General features: G+C 42.2%; 1 protein-coding gene and 1 long non-coding RNA gene across 2 annotated transcripts; both read left to right on the top strand.

Moving 5' to 3' along the window:
* Nucleotides 1-6,020: 6,020 nt before the first annotated feature.
* On the top strand, nucleotides 6,021-17,160 carry LOC115373561 (uncharacterized). The gene is made up of 6 exons (XM_030072032.1): nucleotides 6,021-6,143; nucleotides 13,182-13,262; nucleotides 14,204-14,317; nucleotides 14,784-14,924; nucleotides 15,908-16,184; nucleotides 17,045-17,160. The coding sequence occupies exons 1-6, from the start codon at nucleotides 6,021-6,023 to the stop codon at nucleotides 17,158-17,160; spliced, it is 852 nt and encodes a 283-aa protein (XP_029927892.1).
* Nucleotides 8,211-11,363, top strand: LOC115373307 (uncharacterized). Its single transcript, XR_003929523.1, has 3 exons — nucleotides 8,211-8,333; nucleotides 10,345-10,429; nucleotides 10,707-11,363. It is a non-coding gene; the product is annotated as an uncharacterized LOC115373307 (long non-coding RNA).
* Nucleotides 17,161-17,247: the final 87 nt, after the last annotated feature.

The following is a 17,247-nucleotide window of genomic DNA, read 5'->3' as shown; positions in this document are numbered from 1 at the left end:
GGTCAGACCAATAACCCAACTGTGCTGTGTTATAACAACCCAGTGCTGGGTCGGTCCCTTTTTGACCCAGCACTGGGTTACCAAAATAACCCAAATTGAGTTGTTTTTAACCCAGCAGTTTTTACAGTGTATATCACCTTTTTTTCCGCTGGTCTGTCCTCCTGGTCAGCCAACTTGTTGGGGGGGGGGTTATTTTTCTTTTACGGGTTGCCCATATATCTGCGCCGCTTTGGCACCAGTCTTCCCTCTTTTTACAAAGGTCACTGTAGTCATCTGGATGGAAGAAAAGAGTTATTAAATCCAAATGCAGCATGCAGATCCGACTAACCAGTCATCAAGCGGACTCTTTCAATGATGTGGCCCAGTCTGAACAGAGCCAGATCCGATTTGGACACTTGCTAAAAACAGTGTGGACAGTCAGCCCTAAAAATCGGATTTGAGAAGGACTCTGATTTGAATCAGATTCGCCTGCAGTCTGAACACAGCCCAAGAGACTCAGGAGGCATTCACTCTCAGTGTGGGCAGAGAGGGCAGTGGAGCTGATGGAGATGCTGGACGTGGAAAGTAACACCATAGAACTAAGACTTGCTTCAAAAAAGAAGAAGGACCCAATAGACGGATTTCTTGTGTAACGTTACAAACAATTGGACCTGCACGTGCGGCCAGGGGGCAAAAGGCTGCTTCGAAGTGAACTGAATGTGGCGCCACCTTGTTTGTAAGTTCTCCCTGACTCAATTGCAATAAATGTCATTTCATTGAATAATCTCTTTGCATCACAAATTAAAAAAAAAAAAAAAAATACTGAAATGTCCATGAATTTCACTCAAATTATTAATTGAACCGTTTTAGAAGGCCTCAAAGTCAGAGTGTCCACAACTGTTCCCGACGGGCACAAGGGGGACGCGGGGCACAGGTGCGAGGGCCCGTCCAACGCTGCTTGCAGCTTTAATTCGACGTTGCCCCACTCTCGAGAAGAGCAGGGAGAACACAATGTATTAAAAAAAAACAAAAAAAACAACAACAAAAAAAAACACTTAGCTAGCTAAGCGTTTTAGCTAGCTAAAGCTTTTTCGTCACCCTAGTACGATAAGTTAAGTCAGATAATATTCGATATTCAGTTACTTACCACTGAACAGCAAGACCTTGGCAAGAAAATATTCTTCCTTCTTCTTCTTCTTTTTCCCCTTGCTGGTCCACTTAACATTTATCCACCCTTCATCATCCGTCAGATCAGGGCATTCTTTTATAGTTTCTGATGTGTCAACTTTACTCATATCTAGTGATGGGCAAATGATACCGAGGCTTCGGAGCTTGTGTCACTCCTCCTGAAGCGAAGTGATTCGAGCAGCTGTGTCGGAGCTTGTATCAAACACTAGTGGCACGTGACCGATGACGTTTGAAGCTTCGAACGTCATCGCTGCATCACTTCGCGCTTTCGTTGCTTCAAAATGTTTCGAAGCTTTTCATTGGCTCATAGTCTTTCAGTACGTTTCAGTGACTCATAGTGTTTCAATGCATTCTGAGCCAATGACAGCTTGACAGGTTTGACAGATTTGAATGGTTTGGCGCCATGCCAGCTATATAAGATGGATCATTATTCTTCAAAATGGGGTTGTGAGGAGATAGAAATTTGGAGAGTGTTTGGAGAGAATTTGATGTATTTTGGCAGTTTTCATGGCGAGTAGAAAACGACGTTCAAAAGTTTGGGATCATTTTGATCTCATACCACCAAATAAGGTATATTGCAGTTTATGGCCTACATTTTATGTTTCCATTATTGAATTGTATTTTTCATTTTTAAATGGGTCTCAAAATTACAATTACTTGTAGGCAGGGGTGGACTGGCCATCGGGCACACCGGGCATTTGCCCGGTGGGCCGATGTGCTAAGTGGGCCGACAGTCCCATTCAGTTTTTTTTTTTTTTTTAATTATTATTGAAATAGCTGACCGTAAGATCAGTAGATCAGCGGCCCGATTGACACTGGGCTGGCCCAATCACATTGCTAAACAACCCCTTTTGCGTAGTTTGGTCCCGCCTGCATAATGATTTCGGTAAATAAAGTCATTGCAAGAGTTTGTTTACTCAGCACCGGGCCGGCCCCTGAGACACGCTGCTCTGCAGCCCATTGGTTATTTTTCTTCACCGACACGGGGCTGGCCCAATCATATCACGAGCCTGTGGCTCGGTGAGCCGGTGTGCAGTGCAACGCGAGTCGAACGTTATCTCATAGGATCTACTGAGATGGAGAGAAAACGCAAAAGTGGCGCAGAGAAACTGCGAGAAAAAAAGCGGCTGTCAATTTTCAAACCGATCGGACTTTTTCGCCTTTTCGTAATTTATCAACATGAATGAAGAACAAGCCCAAACAATACCAGAGGAACACAATTCCCGATGGTAGAGCGGATAGTGCCCCCGTCTGCCATGCAGGAGATCTTCGGTTCAATTCCCCACCCGGACAAAAGTCGGATTTTACTTTATTACCTCACTTTGTTGTTAACCATGACAGTGAAGTGATTCTTATCATTCTGCCTGTCACTGGCTAGATGACACACACAGTGGCATTTAGGGTTTCTGTAATTTTCATTTCTGTACTCTTTTTGTGAATTTGTAACCCAGGTGCTAAATTATTATTATTATTATTATTATTATCATTATTATTATTATTGTTATTATTATTTTGCCTTGTTTTGTTTTGGTTTTTTTTTTTTTTTTTTTTTTTTTTTTTTTGCCTTTTTTAATGCCTTGTTCTAACTTTATGGGGAGATATATATACCAATCGAATCAGATTCAGATTTAAAGGATTTGTGTGGTATACTTTGTTTGTCGCCATGACCTTCCTATGTGCAGTTTGGGCTCATTCTCCATTCATGTTGACAGGCACCTGCACTTACTGATCTGAAATAGATGCCCAAAAGGTGTTGGCCAGTTGTGGCCTGTTCAATAGAATAAAAAAGTTCAATTCCTATTCATCTATTGTATTTTATTGTTCCACTATAGTACTATAGTCCAGTATGATTGGGGCAGCCAAGTAATTTGACATATTTGAACAATTTTTTAAAAAGTAACGTAATAGTTACTTTTCCTGGTAATTAATTACTTTTTAGTAGAAGTAACTAGTAACTATAATTAATTACTTTTTCAAAGTAACGTGCCCAACACTGCTGATGACAGCTAACTAATTGCATGGCATTATGGTTTTAAAGAGTTGCACAGTTGGTATACACATTTAAGAGAGCAAAAAGACCGGAAAGGTGTGCGTTATCGAATGTGGTGGGCCGGTCTGGTCCAAAATGCCCGGGCCGATTTTTTGTCCCAGTCCGCCCCTGCTTGTAGGTGCGGTGTTTGCTCTGCACACAAGAGTTGTCTTATAGCAACAACACCTCATCTATGCTGAGACACTTGCGTGCCAGGCATGATGACAGTCATGCCCAGCAAACCAGTGACCCTGTCAACACTAGAAATCCTGACAGTAAGCTAATATACTGTTTGTGTGTGTCTGTTTACTGTAGATGTTGTGTATCATGTTCATATAGCAACCTTTCTCCCACACAGTGTCCAGAAAACAGAAGCTGGATGAGGCCTTGGTGGACATGATAGTTAAAGATAGTCAGCCTTTTTCTATCGTTGAGGATGAAGGGTTCAGAAATTTAATTCAAATCCTGGACCCATCCTACTCCATTCCAAGCCGCAAAACTGTAAAGGCAATGGTGGAAGCAAGGTACACCGTAACCAAAGAGAAGGCCTTGGCAGAAATTAAGCAGGCTTCAGCTGTGAGTTTGACTGCTGACATGTGGACATCAGTCAACATGGATGCATACCTTGGTGTCACTTGCCATTATGTGTCAGACAGCCTAGATCTGGCTACTGTGCTTTTAGGTGTGCAGTATTTTCCTCTGACCCACACAGCAGCTAATATTGCAGATGCTATTGCAAATTTGATGACTGAGTGGGGAATCACTGAAAAGGTCTGTGGGATGGTTACTGATGGGGCTCACAATATTGTGGCAAGTGTTAGTCAGTTGAATGTTAGACATATTTATTGCTTTGCCCACATGCTGAATCTGATTGTTAAAAAATCACTCTGTCAGACTTCTGAGCTGGAAAACATGCGCAGTAGGGCCCGCAAAATAGTGGGACACTTCAAGTCCAGTTCAAAAGCGAAAGAAAAGTTGTGCTCTATTCAGGTAAATATGGGCATGCCACAAAAAAAGCTTGTCCAAGAGGTGGAAACAAGATGGAACAGCACTTATGCCATGCTTCATAGGCTTTATGAGCAGAGAGAACCATTAGGGGCAGCCCTAGCATCCCTTAGCACTGACATAGTGCCTTTCACTGCTGATGACTATGCAGCAATTAACCAGTGCCTGACAGTTTTAAGGCCATTCTACCAGGCAACTGTTGAGCTGTCTGAGGAAAGGAGAGTGTCAGGGTCAAAGGCGATTCCTATTGCCAAAATGCTGAGACATGTAATTTCTGCTGAATGTGCCCAAATGGCTCCTTGTGTTGGTGCCACTCTTGCTAACCACCTGAGAAATAATCTGAGTGAAAAATTCAGTGGCTTGGAAAAGGTGAACTCCCTGTGTGTGGCCACCATCTTGGATCCACGGTTCAAACAGGCTGGCTTTACAAATCCAAGCAATGCTCAGGCTGCTGTTGAAAGGCTGACACGAGAGTGTGCCAGTCTTATTGATGGGTCAGCAGAAGATGTGCCAGTGGAGACTGCAACAACATCTGCCAGTGCTGGTGAAGACCAGTACAACTTGTGGGCTTTACTGGACAACTATGTAGAGTCTCAGCAACGCACCAGCAGTGCATCTGCCAGCGCTACAGTGGAGATCCAGAGATATGCATGTTGATTACTGCTGAAACATCAGTTGTTTTATTCAGTCATTCAATGTCTTAGTCATTCTTGTCTTCTTGTGTCATAGGTATTTGAAAGAACAAATTCTGGCAAGAGCAGAAGATCCCCTGAAATACTGGGTGGCACGCAGGACCTTATATCCTACGCTGTGGAAACTTGCGTGCAAATATCTGTGCATCCCAGCATCATCTGTTCCCTGCGAAAGGATTTTTTCCAAAGCTGGGGAGCTGGTGAGCCAGAAGAGGAGCAGACTGAAGCCTGCCACAGTGGAAAAACTCTTATTTCTAAATAAAAATCTGTGAAGACAAATAACTTGTGTGCTTCTGTGAATAATCATTCCAAATCGACCATACAAGTCCCCAAATGACAAACCATTATTTTTAAAGGTATTCCTTAAAAACACTGGAATAAAACAGTTAAAAAAAACAACAATGTTTCTGAGTTCAAACACCATGATCATTTGCAAAGTAGGAAGGATCTCTGATCCTGTTATGTACAGTTTTTAAATAAAGCTTAAAGCTTTAAATAAATCCTTAACCAACATTTAACCCTTCATATCATTTAGATTTATTCTTTGGGTTAATCTGGAATGTGTTTTAGAATAAGGGTGAGAGTGTCTGCATATTTTTTTTCCTTTTAATAAAGATGTTAGTTGCACTTATGTATAATGACGATGTAATCATTATTTGGTATGAATGAACAAAACACTTGAATGACCACGCAGTTTTTTTCTGAACTTTAATTGCTGACACGGGATTGAAACAGTGTCAGTGCTTCAGTCGTGCTCTTGAGAGGTTGCTATGGCTTCAGTTGTCCACCAGATGTCACCGTCACTGAAGCCTTGAAGCTTTGAATCTTTTTCGGCACAATTGTTAGGAAAGCCTCAGTGCTTCATGAGGCTTCACCTGCCCACCACTACTCATATCCTCATCCTTGATGGATTTTACTGGTCCGACCTCCACAGTCTTGTCGACTTTGAAATAAAACAGCGCATACTCCATGACTGCTCACGTTTGAACTAGCTAACGTTAGTTGGCGCGTTTGCTAGAAGATAACCGTCTTCGTAGCAAAGGACTCTGGGATGCGTGGGGACGCGGCACGCCCTGCGCGCATGCGCAGTGCACAAGACCAGGCACGCAGATCTCGCCTAGCCGTAGATGTATCAGCCTAGCCTACTAGAGCAGTTTATTATGGCTCAAAAACGTGGAGGTTATCAGAAGTATTTGGAGAGCGAATCAGACGAGATTCCAAGGAGAACCAAGTACAGATGGAAAAGACAGGTAAGTTACGTAGATAATACTCAGGTGACATGACCGATAGATCAGAGTGTGTGTTTCCTCTCTCTCTCTCTCTCTCTCTCTCTCTCTCTCTCTCTCTCTCTCTCTCACACACACACACACACACACACACACACCGTCCGAAAGCGCCGGCCTGGTCTTATGCCAAAGTGTGGTATCCTATAAAATCGGTGTCAACGATCAAACATTATTTTCATTACAAAACCCAGTCGTTTTTGTCTGTTATTACTAGCCAGCTAGTGCCAGCGACCTGTGCCACATTTTGTGAGCTAAGTTTATTTTCCGGAGAAAACCAACATTGAAAAGGACGTACTGTGGTTCTCAACCTGTGGGTCTGGACTCCCAGGGTGGTCGCCACAGAATTATGGGTGGGTCCCCAGATGACAGTGAACTGATAACCCTGCTAAAAAAAACCAGCATAGACCAGCATGGATTCTTTGCTGGTCTATGCTGGTTAATGCTGGTTAGTGCTGGTCTGATGCTGGTGTAGCTGGTGGACCAGCATGGAAATGCTGGTGGATGCTGGTGGACCAGCATGGGATGTTGTTGGACCAGCATGGGATGTTGTTGGACCAGCATGGCATGTTGTTGGACCAGCATCCCATGCTGGTGACCAGCATCCCCCAGCAAACATGCCCCAGTGGGGCCCACGCAGGCTTTTTGTGGGCACTGTGGGCTAGGGCCAGCCCAGACCAAACCTACACCGGCCCAGTGCTGGCTTGCCCAGGCAAGGCCCAGAGCTCTGAGCTCACCACGGGCTCTCCGTAAGCAGCCCATAATAGTGGATTGCCCACAGAAAGCCCATGTTGGCCCAGTGTGGGCCAGCCCATTTGGGTCCAGAGCAAGTTTTGTACCTTTGGGCCCATGCTGGTTTTGTGCAGGCAGCCCTTTTTTAAATGTAATTTGAAATTCAGAGAGAGACTGCATTTATAGCCTCTGCACAGAATGCATAAAAAATCCATTATTTGAATTGGATTGTGTCTACACATGATCACTTAAAAACTCATCAACAAATATTATTTTTTGTTTTTAACAAGAAAAGCCTATAATTTTTAATAGATAATATAATAGATAATAGATGTTTTAAAAGGTTTAGCAGGGTTCAAAATGAACAGTTTACCATTTTTTTGGTCAATAGACCTCATTTACATAAAATTATACCTCATTTTTTAGTAAAAAAAAAAAAAAAAAAAAAAGCAGAAATTCTGAATTATTTTGACAATAGTTAAACTCAGGCATATAAATGGATGGATTATCGCAGACTGGTATATGTGAAAATGAAATGAAATCATTTCAAGTGTTTGGACCACCACCCAGCACCACCCAGTGATGGGCAGATCAAATTGACCAGGGAATATCACAGGAGGGGAGAAACTGAAAAAAAAAAATATATATATAAATAAATTATATATATATATATATATATATATATATATATATATATATATATATCCATAATTCAATGCAAGTAGTGATCATCAATTTTATTTGAAGTGAGTGTAACAGAGAACCATCTGCCATTTTCAGGCAGTTATATGGAAGAAAATATAATTTTAAATATAAAAGAAAAGTGAACACGGGTCAGTTTGACTCAAAGACCAAAGAATAGTTAACTATTAACATTTAACATAATCAATTTAGCCAAAGCTTCCAAACACATAGTGTCGTCGATCATTGGACTTACAGTGGCAGATGAAGACGGACTCCTGGCTAACGAGCTAAACACCGGTGATGCGCATCGCTTTTTTCCCCTTTTTTCACCGGAGAGCAAGTCCAGGCGCTGTTTACAACCAGTGAGTGGCAGCGGGAACGGCCAATCACACATTAGCAAGAAACGGCAGAGCCAATCGAAGAGCTTGTGGGCGGTCTCAAGGGAAACAGGCTTCAGCTTGAGCGGCCGTTTTCCGCTGGGTCCCAGTGCTTGACCGGTCTCCATTTAATATAGCGTAACATTGTTTTTGGACAGTAAAAACTGCAGGGGACCAAAACTGCCTTTTGAAAAAGTGGAGGGGACATGTCCTCCCTGCCCCCTCCCCAAATTACGTCCGTGCTTGGAACTATTTTCTGCTGAAGAGGTGCCATATATCACTACGCACTTGAGCCTCTTCACATGCCCCACCGGAACAGAGCGCGACCGTTACTTCTTCTGGCTGAAGGTGGTGTTTTCCCGAGGTAAGTTTTAATTGTAATGTTTCATCTTAAAGTTTAATGTTACAGCAAATATTGTCATAGTGTGTGTTCACCTGGGATTGTATTTGAGTATGGTTTTAGTTAATTCAGACCATTAGCCATTTTTTCGAACGTTGACGAATGTTAGCTATCTTTGTCAGCTAGCAAACCTTGACGTTGACGGTTGGCTTAGCTTAAACTTCACTCAGCGAAAAATAAATATAAGGTTGGGCTAGTGGTCCCTATCATCCTGTTTCTCATATTCCTCATGTCCGATTACCACAGTGGCCTGCGAGAGTATTTAATTTTCTGACAACAGTCGGGGCTCCAAACTGAGACCAGATCGTGGCATTTTGCCGTTTTTGAGACAGCGCCAATATTTTCACAGCTTCTCTAGCAAAGCACGCGCGTCGTTGTGCGTGGAATTTGCCGACGTTTTTCTTTTACTATAATTTTAATAATCCATGTTGAGGGGGAGAGAGTTCACCTGTCTGAGTGTGTGCGTGAGGAAGGCTGAGGGTCCGGGAATAATTTGTCAGCTGCGTGGGTCACACCACCTACACTCCTCGGTGTGGGTCTGCCTTTTTCAGCTAACGTCACACTCTCTCCGTATGTACTATGTTTTTGCGGATAGGAGACAGAGGGGGCATTTGTTAAACATGGCCTTACACCCTCTACTTACTCAAGTCCACTTTGTTTGCGCCGGTTTGCGCATCCTCACGGCACTTCACGGTTTACTCATGCTAGTCGTGGAGGGTCCACAGTGTAAAACGGAGTTCAGTACGTGTAAGAGTGAGGAGGCAAGCACAGTGGAGAAACTCAGCGAGAGAAATGTATTGTGTACCAAGTAGGCTACTGTACGTTAAAGGCTACTGTACGTTAAAATAGACTATTAGAAGTCAAGGCTTAACGTACACAGCTTTTTTTCTGGCTAAAAATGAAGTGATACTTGGAGGCCGGTGTCTGATGCGTGTAAGTGACTTGTAATGGGCAGCATGGTGGTCAGTATTAGCAGAGATAATATTACCAAGCAGCTGTTTTTTTTTTTCCAGAACTACCAGTCAGTTTTTAAATGACTGCATTAATCAGAAATAGTTTTCTTTTCATCAGTAGCTACTTCCCATGTGAACTGTTATGGATTTGGATTATTTTTATGGACTTAAGTCAGAGAGAGTAGATGAGTCTGTTTGCTAGGGGGAAAAAAAACACTTGTCAGGCTGACCATTGAGCGCTGATAAAAGTGATAAAAGAAAAAATTTCCTGAAGCATTTAGCCTCAATAAAGTGTGATGAACAAAAGACACTTTTATAAAATTATGGGTTATTAAACCGTGACTTTAAAATCAGGACATCAGTGAAAACAGACAATACTAATAATCAAAAATATGAACGTTTCTTTTCAGTAAAACTTATTTGTGTGCCTCTGCCTGACACAGTGCACAGTTTAAATACTGCATGCAGGTTTTTATTCAGTGCAGATGTTTGTTGATCAGGTAACAGTACAGAGAGAGAAACTCAGATGGCTGTGAGCCTAATATTACAGCACTGATGTGCTCAGACACAAACAGCTATTGAACTGACTGACAGCTGATCCAGATGTGATCAGGTCCGAACGACACCTCCCTAAAACTCCTTCCTTTCATAACCGCTAGTTCCTGGACATTTTTAGACATAAAAAAAATGTCGGCAAATTTACAAGTTGCACACGTGCAAGTGGTTGCCAAATATGCTTGCGCTGTCTCAAGGGTCGCTGCAAAAAGCGACCATTTGGTCGCAGTCTGGAGCCCTGTACAACAAATGACAACAAATGACACACCCAAATATGCTCATAATGTCAAATGTTATCTTCAAACAAACAATGTGAATTCTAGAATAAACAGATACTGTAATGTGCTTTTATTGTCTTTCACAAGGAAAATTACCCACGTCTTGGCCTTCTTTCTCTACTCTCCTTCTCTCTCACTCCATCCCTCTGTTTCTCTCCCTCTTTGTTCCCACCCTACACTCTCTTCCAGAACAGAGACAGAAAACCAAGAAGTACAGACAGAAGAGGAGTTGATCTTGACTTCCTGGTTTGTGACACAGAGTAGAGAGATTAAGGTATATCTCTCTCTCACTCAAGCACACACACACAAAGAAGGAATACATCCACTCTGTCAGCATATTTAACATGATATTCACTGCTACGCTGTCTAAGTGATTGAACATGGTGCGCAACTCTGGAAATAGAAAATTAATATGTGGAGGACAGTGTTGATATTGTGGCGGCCCGCCAAAAATAAATGACTGTTTGGTAACACTGGTATTAGAAATAGCATATAGATACTGCTCACTACACACATTATTTTATATAGGCCCCTTTACTTTTATGTTTCAGAGGCTGTAAGAAAATGCTCCCTCCAGCCAAGTCCTCAGGATTCTGAAGTTGAGGATGAGATTAAGGTGTGGCTACGGAATTCAAGAGACAGCGGGTGGACGAATGGAGCGCTAGCAAGAGACTTTGGGGGAAGAGTGAGCTTTGCCAATCAATACATCACCTCAATTGAAGTATGGACATGTTAGCAGCACACAAGAATATATTTTCAGCATCAGAGGTCAGAGTTTTTGCAGTTTTTGCTTTTTCTTTGTTTGAAGTATGGGCTGAAAAATGTGTCACTAGTAACTGAATTTGAATCATTCATATTTGAATTTTGACTGCAGTTCCTCTCATGTTCCGTTGACCATGTTTAGTAGGAAGAGCTAGGGGGTCACGAACAATAGATATCAATAGATCACCAGGTGATTTCACTGATTACCTCACCTTGTATCAGAAAGGAGGAACCAATCAGTGAAATCACCTGGTGGAGGTTTCGGTTGGAATGAAAACCTGCAGCCTCTTGGCCCTCCATGGCACCAGTTTGACAACCCTGTCTTAAATGAATAAGGCTGCAATGTGCAGAGTAGAGCATTTTTCATTCAGTGTAATGTGTTTGTATTTAATAAATGAATTGATTGGAATCCTTTTGACTATTGTACATTTTTGACAATGCATACATCAATGACCACATCCATTTCAGATGTATGGAACTCCCAAAAGAAACTACACTACTAGCTGAAATACATTTATGTGTGGAACTGATTTATTGTTTTAGATTATTAGGGGGATTTAACTGCAAAATCAGTGTGGGCCTAGCGAGGGCGCCCTCTAGCCAGCCCTAAGTGGGCCAGTGCAGGCTTCCTTAGGGGTTAATGAGGGCTGCCCATGTGGGACCAGCACTGAGGGGCCAACATTTTGCCAATGAGCAAATTCTCAGGGGACCTGCGCGGGCAGCCCACTGGGGGCCCTTAAGGCTGCCCTAAGTGGGCTTGTAAAGGGCCACTGCAGGCCTGTTTGCTGGGCCGGCATCCCATGCTGGTTATGCTGGTCACCAGCATGGGATGCTGGACCAGCATAACCAGCACAGGATGCTGGTCACCAGCAAAACCAGCATATGTTGTGTTTTGGTGCTGGTGACCAGCATCCTGTGCTGGTTATGCTGGTCGCCAGCATGGGATGCTGGACCAGCATAACCAGCACAGGATGCTGGTCACCAGCAAAACCAGCATATGTTGTGTTTTGGTGCTGGTGACCAGCATTCCATGCTGGTTATGCTGGGCTAGCATCCCATGCTGGTTATGCTGGTCACCAGCATCCCATGCTGGTTATGCTGGTCACCAGCATGGGATGCTGGACCAGCATAACCAGCATGGAATGCTGGTGACCAGCATAACCAGCATGGGATGCTGGTCACCAGCACCAAAACACAACATATGCTGGTTTTGCTGGTATAACCAGCATACCCCATGCTGGTTTTGCTGGTGACCAGCCTTGCTGGTCTATGCTGGTTTTTCTAGCAGGGAAATTAGGGACTTGTAAGACCCTCAAAGAAAAATACTGCTTCAAAAGTGATTAAGCAATCAACAAACTGCTAAAAACATTGGCCAAATTGTAGTAGTAGTAGTAATAATAACAATAATAATAATAATAATGATTTTAATAATATTATAATGATGGCAAAAATTGAAAATAGCTGATCTGCAGGCTCACAATGCCATGCAACACGAGGCGTTGTGAGCCTGTAGATCTGCTATTTTCACAATATTTATCTGTGGAAAATAGTAAAACAAATTGGGGGGATCCCAAGTTCAAATATGATTTTGGGGGTTCACGGCCTGAAATGGTTGAGAATATGTCACTGTAGTAGACAAACAAACCGGGGATTCTTACTAATGTTACCTCAACACATCTCACATCAGTATCGGTAACCTATAACATACAAACACCTAGCCAATCCAGACACACAAATGAATACACAATCAGCTGTATGTCATCTACTCATCAAATGGTGTGATTGCTGATGTAAATACAAGAATTTGTGCATTTCTCTAAGTACTGCAAAGAACACCATTTTATCAATTCATTTCATACTATGTGACTAAAATGGCTAGGACTTTGGCTGAAAAGGACATATTGGTCTCCATTGAATATGCAGGGGTGCAAATTTGTCACCTTTTGGTGAAAATAAACTTTTTAAATCCAAATTAATTTGATCCGTGTGTAAGGGCTCTTTGTCACCTTTTTCACAGGTGATGGGTTTGCATTTTTGCACCCATGGCCCTAATATATTTTATTCCAGAACTTTCTATTCGAAAGTAGTACCAGTTGGCAAGTGTCTTGTCAATAAATGAAAATGATAAATTTCCCAGCTAACTGAATTAAGTAAGGTAGCTTCAAGCTAGTATAGCAAGGTAGGATTCTGTATTTGCCATTCATATGCCCTTGTAATTAAGTGACCTTCTTTAACTCATTTTCTTTTCACTGGTAAACCTGTAGAGAAAGAGAGAGGAGGACTTGGCGCATTCCCAAGAAAACCTGGGCAAGGGTTCCAGGGTTGCAATGCCTGGATCTTCAAAGGTATGTTGTCAATCTGTTACAATTCAGACACCTTCACAGTGTATCTTGTTAGTGCTTACATACTTCAGTCGTGCACCTCCGACTTGGAGGTGACCAGCTCCTCCAAAGAACATTTGATCTAAGGAATGAGTTTTAACCAGCTGTATGGTTAGACTAATTAGACTACGGCATAACTGTAGTCCAGCTCCAGTACTTCAAGGAGGAAGCTCACTTTGGTTACTATTGGATGAAGTGATTTATTTCAGGGTTTTGTACCACATCTGATTAATCACTTCATCCAATAGTATTTCACAGGAAACCAATGTGTACGCCTCGTCCAGGAAGTAGTGAACGGGACTGCAGTTATGCGCTTAGCCTATGTTCCTACAGCTGCCCAGCTGGTTGAACAGAGCTCATTAGTATCCAAATCACATCAGCTCTATGTCTTCTATGTCATATAGGGTTATATCTGGCTCTATTTCTTACACCTGCCTTATAATATTTTTGTTAAGAAAACATAACTGTGAGCTATGCAATGTGGGGGATTAAAGCTGTGCAATGATTTTGGTAAATAGAATACAGTTTCCAAAAGGGTAGGTTAACTTTGTGTTCTCCACGTTGTTCCAAGTTAAAAATAGATACCATGACAAAAACATATTGTCAGGTCAGCAAGTGGTGCCGTGAGCAGAGTAGCCGCCCCATGTAGAGGCTGCAGTCCTCACTGCAGGTCGCCCCGGTTCGAATCCCGCGTCGGACAGCCCTTTCCTGCATGTCATTCCCTCTCTCTCTGCCTCCCCCTTTCTTGTCCACTGTCTACTATCAAATAAAGGCAAAAAGCCAAAAAAAATACTTAAAAAAAACATATTGTCAACTACTACGCAAAAAGATAATCCTGCATAGACTAGAACAGCTGGTGTTGAAATGGAATATAAAATGTGATATTTTTGTATGTTTATCTGCAGGCAAAGGAAAATGCATCTGATCCTGAAGAGGGCATGAGCGGTGAAAACACAGGACCTAGTAGAGACTTGATGCAAGGAGATTCTGATGAAGACAGCATGCCTGGGCCTTCAATGGTATGTACTTAGATTTTGCTTCAGTAGTATAATAGTATTGTCAGCCACGTTCAAATTTCACTCATGATACTTGTATTACCTGTAATCATACACTTTTATTATCTGTTTGGATAATAAAAAGGACCCCAACTCCGTTCATACTTACTCGTTTTCATGCACTCTCAGTCATCGTAGGTACATAAATAAGGCACCTTTTCTATCATAAGTGAATCAATACTAGGTAGTATCTATTTGAATCTGTACTTTCGGTACCATCCCTTCTATTAGGTGCCCATCCCTATTTATTACATGCATGATTTATCAGATTCTTTTGGACGGGCAGGTTCGACTCGGTTTATAACAATATCTCATGTAAAGTAAGCCGGTAACATAGAAAGATAACCTTATTGAGACTAACTCGAGAGCTTAGAAATGAAATGGAACAAAACTACCGGTAAATCATATTGTTTTCTGTTTTAACCCTCAGAGTGAGGAAGAGGCATCTCGTTTTGAGGAGAGCCAGGCTGATGAGGAGAATCTTGAGGGCACGGGCGGTGAAAACGAAGGAGCCAGTAGAGACTTGACGCAGGGAGATTCAGATGAAGAAAGCATGACTGGGCCTTCAGTGGTATGTACTTATATTTGGCTTCAATAGCCTTGGTAGTGTGTAATAGTGTTAGTGTGTTAGTGTTAGTGTCATCATTGTTGCTTGTGAGACTGTCTTACTGTCTGTGAGACTGTCTGTGAGACCTAATATCTGTTGGAGAAAATTTCCTAGCCTGGCACAGCTACTCATGTTCTTGTGTTAGATTACGGGTTTTCCCAGACTTATGTCTGGATAAACGCTCAAATCAATGTAATGTACTAATTACTACGTAATGTAATAAAATGCATTTTTATCCGAAATGTGTCTGACAGCAGGAACGAAACCGCTAGGCGTGCAGTTTTCAGTTTCCCTCCCTATGCATAGAGAAATCAGACAGTGACAGACACAGTTCAGATGAAAATGCCTTTTAACAAAGCAGAATATAACACAATTTCTGAACAAACATATATGGTATGGAGACATAGGAAAGCCATTAGAAGGCCACAGGATTAAAAATGTGGATTTCACAATCTTAATCACATCAGTTGGCTTACATTTCAACGCAGTCATTCAGTAGTAGAGCCAAAATGTTCTATTATGTAATCTTAAAAAGGTTGAAGTCCATCTGATGGTCACATCCCAAAGGACGCAAAATTTGTTCTCCGCATTTGACCCATCCCCTGAGGGAGCGGTGGGCAGCAGCGGTGCCGCGCCCGGGAATCATTTGGTGATCTAACCCCCCAATTCCAACCCCAAATACCGAGTGCCAAGCAGGGAGGCAATGGGTAGCATTTTTAGAGTCTTTGGTATGACCCGGCCAGGGATTAAACCCCCAACCTCCCAGTCTCAGGGCGGACACTCTACCACTAGGCCACTGAGTTAGCATAGCCTTACTTGAATAAAATAGCTGAGTGGAGAGGTATCTCATGTGAATAAACATCTCTTGGCTATACAGCCTTTTTCAGAAATAGAGTTATTAAATAAAGAATAAAACTAAATCTTTTTTTTTCTTTGTCAACATGCAGAATGAGGACGATCCATCAGATCCTGGAGAGAACCTGTCTGATGATGGTGTGATTGCTGGAAGTCAAGGAGCCGAGGAAGATTTGATTCAAGTTGAAGCTGATGCGGACAGCATGCCTGTGTCTTCAGAAGACAAACCAACAGATGATCTGTTGTTTCCTGGGGCAAGTTTTACAAAAAAAGAGACTGTATTGATGCTGATGTCTTATGTGTTACGGCATAATTTAACCAGCGAAGCAGTAAGTCACTTATTGGAAATGTTTAACATAATGTTCCCAGGTCTTATCCTGGCATCACATTACCTCTTCAACAAAGAATTTGGTAGTTACTCTGATTTTGATGTTCACTTCTATTGTGAAAACTGTCTGACATACTTTGGCATTAGAGCAGACTGCCCTTCTCAGTGTAACTCATGCAACACAGTTTTTGACGCTGAAGCAAATTTAAAGAAGGGCATTTACTTAATTGTTTTGCCACTTTATGGACAGATAAAGCAACTGTTAGAAGTACATGATGTAACTCTTAATGAGAAAACTACAACCACTGGGGTTTTTTCTGACACAGAGTCTGGTCAAGAATATCAAAAACTATGTGACACTGGAGTTCTCAGAAAGGATGATTTGTCTCTTATTTGGAACTGTGATGGTGCACCAGTCTTCAAGAGTTCCAAATGTAGCATTTGGCCCATCCAGTGTCAGATAATAGAGCTAAAACCAGAAGTGAGGAAATAACATGTTTTGGTGTCAGCGTTGTGGTTTGGGCCAGGTAAACCATCTGTATTTACATTACTAACACCCTTTGTTAAAGAGGCCTCACTGTTGGAGAAGAAAGGTGTTGAATGGCAAGATGTTCAGGGAAACAATCGCATCTCAAAAGTGTTTGTTCTAATCTCGAGCTGTGACTCGGTTGCTCGTCCGATGCTACGTAACACAAGGCAGTTCAATGGTCGCTATGGTTGTGACTTTTGTTACCATGAAGGCGGTAAAAACTATCCGTACCAGAACCTAAACTTAGAAATGAAAAAGATCATTACAGGCATGCAATGGTTGGTACAGAGAAAACCCCAGTGTATGGAGTCAAAGGGCCATCTCCTTTAATGAAGCTTGAGCATTTTCAGTTGATAAATGGTTTTGTCCCAGAGTACCAACACAATGTGTGCTTGGGAGTCACTCGTCAGATAGCTTCATTGTGGTTTGATACTGAAAACCACGAGAGGCCCTGGTATACCGGCAGACAAATAGAGGAAGTGAATTGACGACTGAAACAAATAAAACCTCCTGTTGAGGTAACAAGGACCCCAAGATCGCTTAATGAGAGGAAATTTTGGAAAGCTTCGGAGTGG

Source organism: Myripristis murdjan, chromosome 16 (genome assembly GCF_902150065.1).
Source record: "Myripristis murdjan chromosome 16, fMyrMur1.1, whole genome shotgun sequence".
In the NCBI taxonomy this organism is placed as follows: Eukaryota; Metazoa; Chordata; class Actinopteri; order Holocentriformes; family Holocentridae; genus Myripristis; species Myripristis murdjan.
Note: the sequence above shows the minus strand (reverse complement) of the source record. Positions and strands in the feature narration are given on the sequence as shown.